General features: G+C 44.7%; 1 protein-coding gene across 1 annotated transcript; it reads left to right on the top strand.

The window, feature by feature from the left end:
* The first annotated feature begins 366 nt into the window (after nucleotides 1–366).
* On the top strand, nucleotides 367–8,444 carry LOC112263304 (caspase recruitment domain-containing protein 9). Its single transcript, XM_024439413.1, has 11 exons — nucleotides 367–654; nucleotides 894–1,031; nucleotides 1,377–1,702; nucleotides 1,897–2,067; nucleotides 2,440–2,592; nucleotides 2,929–3,054; nucleotides 3,835–4,023; nucleotides 4,408–4,453; nucleotides 7,333–7,442; nucleotides 7,623–7,696; nucleotides 7,862–8,444. Exons 1-11 carry the CDS (start codon nucleotides 483–485, stop codon nucleotides 7,959–7,961), a joined length of 1,605 nt encoding a protein of 534 aa, XP_024295181.1. The 5' UTR covers nucleotides 367–482; the 3' UTR covers nucleotides 7,962–8,444.
* The last annotated feature ends 921 nt before the right edge of the window (nucleotides 8,445–9,365 follow it).

Below are 9,365 nucleotides of genomic sequence, written 5' to 3' on the forward strand. Positions count from 1 at the left end.
CAAGATGGAAGAACAGGATTGAGGGAGTCAGTCAGCCATTGCCTCAAAGTCATTAAAGAAGAGAGTGAGTAACTGCAGATGTCCGTACTACTGCCAATACTCTATCACTCTAATCACTCCATAATTCTGTGTTGGCTTATTAGGAAAAAAGGAACATGCTGTATGTTGGTAGGTCGATTATTCACTTTTCAAGAAGTCACCACTGTTGTTACATTTTCACTATTAAACATTTTCTTGAAGAGTTTGTCTCAGCACAAAAACTTGTGAAATAGGGGAAATGGAAAAACTGAAATAACTCCTACAAAAAAAGGAACTTGACTCTTGCATCATAAAACAGCAGTTCCACATAACAGTTCCACATTTGGATTGTAGCCACTTTAACAACTAGAGTTCGCTCCAAGTTGATAAACCCTCAGTGAAGGAGTTATTAGACCAGCAGGGACCCAGAGACAATTGGGACTGACAGTCAGAGTGTGTCAGATATGGAGGATGATGAGTGCTGGGTCCAGCTGGAGGAATACAGACTGCTGCTGACAAAGACCATTGAGCCGTCGCAAATCACTCCCTACCTGCGGCAGTGCAAGGTGCTAAGCTGTGATGATGAGGAGCAGATATTCAATGACCCCAATCTGGTCGTCCGCCGACGCAAAGTAGGTAAGGCACTCTCCTCTATTTCAGGTTATTGAGAAAACGGTCAAGTGTTCCACTTTTTACTTTGAACAACAAGAATTAAGTTGCATTCCAGGTCATCCTTATTGCAATTGCACTGCGCATCTCAGAAGATTGCTATATATATCAATTCAGCCATTGAGAGATGTGATAATCTGCTAAATAACGATGACCTGAAATGAATGTCCATACCTTACTTTTAAACCTCAGATTCATGCTCACAGGTGCACTATTGGATATTCTTCAAAGAACTGGACACAAAGGCTATGTGGCATTCCTCGAGAGCTTGGAGCTGGACTATCCTCGACTGTATCACAAAATTACTGGCAAAGAACCTGCCCGGGTCTTCTCCATACTAGTTGGTGAGTAACTATGAACCATCTTTCTGTAGAATAGTTGTTTTCCATTCAAGCTTTTATGCATTTTTGTAAGTTACGAGTTAAATGTATTGCTAAGATCCTTCAAAGTGCCAATGTCTGACTGTGACAATGGATTTGTCCATAATATAACATCACAAGAGGTTGGTGGCGCCTTAATTGGGGAGGACAGACTCGTGGTAGTGGCTGGAGCAGAATGGTATCAAACACATCATACGCATGGTTTCCATGTGTTTGATGACATTCCATGTACTCCTTTCCAGCCATTATTATGAGCCGTCCTCCCTTCAGCAGCCTCCACTGCATAACATACTCTCTCTGACATCATAGACACGGTGGGTGAGTCAGGACTGACTCAGTTCTTGATGAATGAGGTCACACGTCTGCAGAAGGGACTGCAGGAGGAACGCCGGCGCAGACAAGAGGCCGCTGCGGCTGCAGCCACGCAGGAGGACACTGTCCGCCAGCACCAGGTTAGGGAGAGGGAGCTGCGGAAGCAGCAGGAGCGTGTACATCGTATGCGGGAAGAGAAGGACCGGCTGTGGGAGGAGGTACGCCACCTGAAGGACGAGAACTACAGCCTGATGCACGATGTTACCAAGCTGAGCGAAGAGAAGAACAGTGCCCTCATGTCCAACCGTGATCTGCAGCTGGAGGTGAGATAGGGAGGGGGAGGGGGGGTTACAGCTCTGGCAAACCCAAACACAACAACTTATGACAAATGGTTAACAATGTTTTTAAATAAAAATACCTCTGCAGTCATACATGTTGACACATTTTGTTAGAGGACAGCACAAACTCAATCAGCAACAGCGAATACAGTTTCTATGGGATTTTTATTGCTCAATAGATAGAGAAGCTGAAGCACTGCCTGATGAACGCAGAGAGCGACTCGAAAATCAGAACTGTGAAACTGAAGAACGCCATGGAGCAGAGACCCAGCCAGGACAGGATGTTGCAGCTCCAGAGACACAATCATCTGCTCGCAGCGCGCATCCAGGAACTGGAGGCGTCTGCTCAGGTACGTTTGATCTCTCCTCAGTCAGTTTCAGTGATCATTTCTCAACAAATGTTTGGATATGCAGTGAAATAAAAAGGACAATGCGCCGTTTTGTGCGCCGCAAGAAAAATGTATTTGCAAATAAAGTACATGTGATTTTTCAGATGCACAAGTGTACCCTTTTCGCACTTCTGAGCCAAGTCGTGCTGAGATGAGCAGAGCTGTACTGTGCTGGCTTGGTTACGCATCCACTATAATTTGAGGGAACTCTGCTGAAAAGGACAAAATGAAAAGAAAATATCTGAATCTGCACAGTGTGATTCAGGCCGGTACAGTAGTGTGGTAAAAGTATTGTCTTGAGTAGTGTGACAGGATTCATCTATGTTCCAACAGGGGACAGCTCCAGCCCCCTTGGATCAAGAGAGGCTGAGCTCTGAAAGTCTGGAGGACTACAAGCAGCACTCTCAGGCTCAGCACCAGGAGCTGGTCAACAACATCTACACCCTGCGTAAAGATCTGCACGATGCTGAGGCACTGCGGGATAGGGTATACATCACAGCCTGATATTTTCCACGACAATGAGCACTGTTTAGGGTTAGTTGAAGAGAAGACTACTGATTATATTAGCATCTTTAAAATATAAGTTATTCAACTGATATTTTCAACACAGGTGCAAAATGTATATCACAAATCACGTTATTTCCTCAGAATGCTGATCCTCAGCATAGGAATTCATAAATGTCCTTATTTTTTTGTCATCTGCCCCGGCTTGTTCCTCATTCATTGGAATAGCTGTGTTAAATTGTGCAAGTTGGGTTTTCTCGTGATGGAGCAAGTTCTGTTGTTCCAATTGTAACAAGTAGGTTCGATTTATTCTTGCAGTACTTGGAGGCGAACGAGGTTCTTGACTTGAAATGCACGACATTGAAGAAGGATGCCAAAATGTATCGTGACAGAATGGAGGGTATCCTGAAACAGATGGATGAGGTTATCAGGGAGAGAGACAAGGTGAACATGGTTGTGATTCTAGGACCGTGTCATACTAGGACTTCACTGACTTGGTGGCAAATCCTAACTTCCCCTTTCACTTTGTCTCCCATTGGCATCAATGCAAGAATAAGTGAACATTCAAGCGACAGTTAAGATTCGTCCCATGCCTCCCGGGTGGCACAGTGGTTAAGGGCGCTGTACTGCAGCTCCAGCTGTGCCACCAGAGACTCTGGGTTCGCGCCCAGGTTCTGTCGTAACCGGTCGCGACTGGGAGGTCCGTGGGGCGACGCACAATTGGCCTAACGTCGTCCGGGTTAGGGAGGGTTTGGCCGGTAGGGATATCCTTGTCTCATCGCACACCAGCGACTCCTGTGGCGGGCCGGGCGCAGTGCACGCTAACCAAGGTTGCCAGGTGCACGGTGTTTCCTCCGACACATTGGTGCGGCTGGCTTCCGGGTTGGATGCGCGCTGTGTGCGGCTTGGTTGGGTTGTGTATCGGGGGACGCATGACTTTCAACCTTCGTCTCTCCCGAGCCCGTACGGGAGATGTACTGATGAGACAAGATAGTAGCTACTAACAATTGCGGAGAAAAAAAAAAAGATTCGTCCCATAGTGCTTATTTTAATTTGATCCGGAAAGGAGTTTACTTCTATTTTGATCAAAATGAAAGAATTTAACTATCTGTGTTGGTTGTGATCAGATGTTTATCCAACCGCACTTGCCATCTGTTTCATATAAACCACTACAGCAAAGCAAACCAAAGCCCCTGTTTTGTCTTTCATCTATTGTTGCGGTAGGCCATCGCCTCACGAGAGGAGTACCACCAGGAGAATTGCCGGGGCCTCCAGGAGAAGGACCAGTACCGGAAACAGATTCGGGAGCTGGGTGAGCGCTGTGATGAGCTGCAGGTCCAGTTGTTCCGGACAGAGGGAGAGGTTATTGCGCTACAGACCAGGCTTCACAGACACACCTGCTCCCAACATGATGTGAGAATGGGTTCCACCAAACCGCTTCCATTCAGATCTGTTTTAATTCAAAACCTAGAATGTTACTGGATTCACTGAATTGCAAGCTTCTCAGATTCTCTCTCTTAATTGTTTCCATAAAAAGTTTTTGGGAAAGGATAGCCTCGGTTAGCCTTTTGATTTTGGAAACATATTTACATGAAATAACGTCTTTCGCTCTCAGACGTCAGACTTTGAGGATGGTTCCTTGCAGAGACTAAATGTAATGTGCTTCCTGATTTATAACAATGTGGTATTATTACTTTTGAACTCTGTTTTTCTGCTTTGGCAACTCATGTGTTTTCCTGTCTCTGCAACCCACTTTAGATTGAGTGTGTTTTTCCCCCTGTGTGTTCTCTGCCACAGAAAAGCCAGACCAGCGAGGAAGACTGCAAAGATAAATTAACCAAAGGCAAGAAATCTATGACAAGTGACAAATAACCATCACAGCACAAAAAAATATATTCAACAACAGTCTAGTTCTAGTTATTCAAATCAAATCAAATCAAATTTATTTATATAGCCCTTCGTACATCAGCTGATATCTCAAAGTGCTGTACAGAAACCCAGCCTAAAACCCCAAACAGCAAGCAATGCAGGTGTAGAAGCACGGTGGCTAGGAAAAACTCCCTAGAAAGGCCAAAACCTAGGAAGAAACCTAGAGAGGAACCAGGCTATGTGGGGTGGCCAGTCCTCTTCTGGCTGTGCCGGGTGGAGATTATAACAGAACATGGCCAAGATGTTCAAATGTTCATAAATGACCAGCATGGTCGAATAATAATAAGGCAGAACAGTCAGGTGGAAGTTGAAACTGGAGCAGCAGCATGGCCAGGTGGACTGGGGACAGCAAGGAGTCATCATGTCAGGTAGTCCTGGGGCATGGTCCTAGGGCTCAGGTCAGTTGAAACTGGAACAGCAGCATGGCCAGGTGGACTGGGGACAGCAAGGAGTCATCATGTCAGGTAGTCCTGGAGCTCAGGTCCTAGGGCTCAGGTCCTCCGAGAGAGAGAAAGAAAGAGAGAAGGAGAGAATTAGAGAACGCACACTTAGATTCACACAGGACACCGAATAGGACAGGAGAAGTACTCCAGATATAACAAACTGACCCCAGCCCCCGACACATAAACTACTGCAGCATAAATACTGGAGGCTGAGACAGGAGGGGTCAGGAGACACTGTGGCCCCATCCGAGGTCACCCCGGACAGGGCCAAACAGGAAGGATATAACCCCACCCACTTTGCCAAAGCACAGCCCCCACACCACTAGAGGGATATCTTCAACCACCAACTTACCATCCTGAGACAAGGCTGAGTATAGCCCACAAAGATCTCCGCCACGGCACAACCCAAGGGGGGGCGCCAACCCAGACAGGATGACCACAACAGTGAATCAACCCACTCAGGTGACGCACCCCCTCCAGGGACGGCATGAGAGAGCCCCAGTAAGCCAGTGACCCAGCCCCTGTAATAGGGTTAGAGGCAGAGAATCCCAGTGGAAAGAGGGGAACCGGCCAGGCAGAGACAGCAAGGGCGGTTCGTTGCTCCAGAGCCTTTCCGTTCACCTTCCCACTCCTGGGCCAGACTACACTCAATCATATGACCCACTGAAGAGATGAGTCTTCAGTAAAGACTTAAAGGTTGAGACCGAGTTTGCGTCTCTGACATGGGTAGGCAGACCGTTCCATAAAAATGGAGCTCTATAGGAGAAAGCCCTGCCTCCAGCTGTTTGCTTAGAAATTCTAGGGACAATTAGGAGGCCTGCGTCTTGTGACCGTAGCGTACGTGTAGGTATGTACGGCAGGACCAAATCAGAGAGATAGGTAGGAGCAAGCCCATGTAATGCTTTGTAGGTTAGCAGTAAAACCTTGAAATCAGCCCTTGCTTTGACAGGAAGCCAGTGTAGAGAGGCTAGCACTGGAGTAATATGATCAAATTTTTTGGTTCTAGTCAGGATTCTAGCAGCCGTATTTAGCACTAACTGAAGTTTATTTAGTGCTTTATCCGGGTAGCCGGAAAATAGAGCATTGCAGTAGTCTAACCTAGAAGTGACAAAAGCATGGATTAATTTTTCTGCATCATTTTTGGACAGAAAGTTTCTGATTTTTGCAATGTTACGTAGATGGAAAAAAGATGTCCTTGAAATGGTCTTGATATGTTCTTCAAAAGAGAGATCAGGGTCCAGAGTAACGCCGAGGTCCTTCACAGTTTTATTTGAGACGACTGTACAACCATTAAGATTAATTGTCAGATTCAACAGAATATCTCTTTGTTTCTTGGGACCTAGAACAAGCATCTCTGTTTTGTCCGAGTTTAATAGTAGAAAGTTTGCAGCCATCCACTTCCTTATGTCTGAAACACATGCTTCTAGCGAGGGCAATTTTGGGGCTTCACCATGTTTCATTGAAATGTACAGCTGTGTGTCATCCGCATAGCAGTGAAAGTTTACATTATGTTTTCGAATAACATCCCCAAGAGGTAAAATATATAGTGAGAACAATAGTGGTCCTAAAACGGAACCTTGAGGAACACCGAAATTTACAGTTGATTTGTCAGAGGACAAACCATTCACAGAGACAAACTGATATCTTTCCGACAGATAAGATCTAAACCAGGCCAGAACTTGTCCGTGTAGGCCAATTTGGGTTTCCAATCTCTCCAAAAGAATGTGGTGATCGATGGTATCAAAAGCGGCACTAAGGTCTAGGAGCACGAGGACAGATGCAGAGCCTCGGTCCGATGCCATTAAAATGTCATTTACCACCTTCACAAGTGCCGTCTCAGTACTATGATGGGGTCTAAAACCAGACTGAAGCATTTCGTATACATTGTTTGTCTTCAGGAAGGCAGTGAGTTGCTGAGCAACAGCCTTCTCTAAAATTTTTGAGAGGAATGGAAGATTCGATATAGGCCGATAGTTTTTTATATTTTCTGGGTCAAGGTTTGGCTTTTTCAAGAGGGGCTTTATTACTGCCACTTTTAGTGAGTTTGGTACACATCCAGTGGATAGAGAGCTGTTTATTATGTTCAACATAGGAGGGCCAAGCACAGGAAGCAGCTCTTTCAGTAGTTTAGTTGGAATAGGGTCCAGTATGCAGCTTGAAGGTTTAGAGGCCATGATTATTTTCATCATTGTGTCAAGAGATATAGTACTAAAACACTTGAGCGTCTCTCTTGAGTTATTGTGCTCTGGCTAATCATGACCTTAGCTTAAGATGTGATTTGACTGTGCTTTTTTGAAATCCTAGCATTCTATGTTAGCTATTTTTTATTTTTTTATTTTTTTTATCACAGCTAGTAGCGTGGAGCTGCAAAGTCCGACATCAGGGGAGTATGATGTGTGCATTGCTTCGCAAGACCACCAGTTGTGTGCAGGAGAGCCCAGGGAGGAGAATATCTCAGCAGTAAGTACCTTCAATTGTTTATCTGTTGACGAGTTGAGGTCTTGACCACTTATCAGTAGTCGCGCCAACTGAACTCACTTCTCTCCATCTGGATGGAACACATGTCAAATGTTGTTTCAGTTTAAAAGGAAACCAATGTGAAGTTAATGTGTATTGTAAATGTATTTTTCTTTGTGCCAGGAAAGAGCTCCATCAGTGGATGAGGTCTTAGGTTGTAGCAAGCCCAGATTGAGGTGTAACATCTACTACAGAAGGTTGGCAAGTTTATATGTTATAGAGAACATTTGTTTGAAATCTGTATTTTGTCATAGTCTCCATAGGGGTTATCCATGGGAGTGATTTAGGTATGGCGAAGAGGCTTGTTTTATGCTGCTTGTTTTTAGAATTTTTAAAATAATAATTGAATTCTTCAACAACAGGAAACGTGTCCTTAGGTCAAAGCCCACATGGAAGGAACACACACCTTGTCACCTGGACAACAGCAGTGGAAGTGACAACACTGACACGGATGGGATGTGACTGAGAGAGGGGGAACAGAGGAGGGGCTGGGTGACATGGCAAGGACCTTGAGACACAGGCTAGTTTACATTCTTAAACAAAACATGTTTCATTATTAAATCAATTGAAATAATCATTTTGTTGATATCATGAATACGTTTAATCTTTATATTTTTCCAATAATATTTGTATATTTTGAACCGTGATTGCATGATGAATGAGTTTCTGTATTCAAGTTATTTGTACGAGAGACGGTATCAACACCTTCCTCTGATGTCTTTGCTTGTATCTCTTCATGTGCATTTTAGAAGAAATGCAAAAGCAGAGGAAAGTGGGGATAATGAATGGCAAAGAAAAGTAAAGATACAATTTGCATAGAAATCTTTGATAAAGAGGCACACTTGCACTTTGTCCACAAAATGCAGACACTGTTTGGAATTTATGGACACAAGAAGTTACAATCTTTGCATTTTGTGTCACGGAATAAAATGTTTTCACAAAATGTTACATGTTGCAAATGGATAACTTGGAGCAGGGATGAGCAACTTTGATGGGGGTAGGGGCTGAACTCATCATGAGGGGCTGCAGTGGCTCGTGGGTCTGCGAACCCACATCCATACCCACACATATGCAGTCAGAGCCGGCACTAGCCATTTAGGGGCCCAAATAATTTTGTTGCCCAATCCATTTTAGTGGTTAATTTCCTGCAATTCTACAGTCGTGGCCAAAAGTTTTGAGAATGACAAATATTAATTTTCACAAAGTCTGCTGCCTGAGTTTGTATGATGGCAATTTGCATTTACTCCAGAATGTTATGAAGAGTGATCAGATGAATTGCAATTAATTGCAAAGTCCCTCTTTGCCATGCAAATGAACTGAATCCCCCAAAAACATTTCCACTGCATTTCAGCCCTGACACAAAAGGACCAGCTGACATGTCAGTGATTCTCTCGTTAACACAGGTGTGAGTGTTGATGAGGACAAGGCTGGAGATCATTCTGTCATGCTGATTGAGTTCAAATAACAGACTGGGAGCTTCAAAAGGAGGGTGGTGCTTGAAATCATTGTTCTTCCTCTGTCAGCCATGGTTACCTGCAAGGAAACACATGCCGTCATCATTGCTTTGCACAAAAAGGGCTTCACAGGCAAGGATATTGCTGCCAGTAAGATTGCACCTAAATCAACTCTTTATCGGATCATCAAGAACTTCAAGGAGAGCGGTTCAATTGTTGTGTTGAAGGCTTCAGGTCGCCCAAGAAAGTCCAGCAAGCACCAGGACCGTCTCCTAAAGTTGATTCAGCTGCGGGATCGGGGCACCACCAGTACAGAGCTTGCTCAGGAATGGCAGCAGGCAGGTGTGAATGCATCTGCATGCACCGTGAGGCAAAGACTTTTAGAGGATGGCCTGATGTCAAGAAGGGCAGC

The sequence above is a fragment of the Oncorhynchus tshawytscha genome, linkage group LG12 (genome assembly GCF_018296145.1).
Source record: "Oncorhynchus tshawytscha isolate Ot180627B linkage group LG12, Otsh_v2.0, whole genome shotgun sequence".
Lineage (NCBI taxonomy): Eukaryota > Metazoa > Chordata > Actinopteri > Salmoniformes > Salmonidae > Oncorhynchus > Oncorhynchus tshawytscha.

Bases quoted from the DNA above. Each gene is read 5' to 3' on its own strand.
- LOC112263304 (XM_024439413.1), top strand. From the start codon at position 483: ATGGAGGATGATGAGTGCTGGGTCCAGCTGGAGGAATACAGACTGCTG. The intron at 655-893 runs GTAAGGCACTCT...TCATGCTCACAG, and splicing joins CGTCCGCCGACGCAAAGTAG to GTGCACTATTGGATATTCTT. The intron at 4,454-7,332 runs GCAAGAAATCTA...TTTTTATCACAG, and splicing joins CAAAGATAAATTAACCAAAG to CTAGTAGCGTGGAGCTGCAA.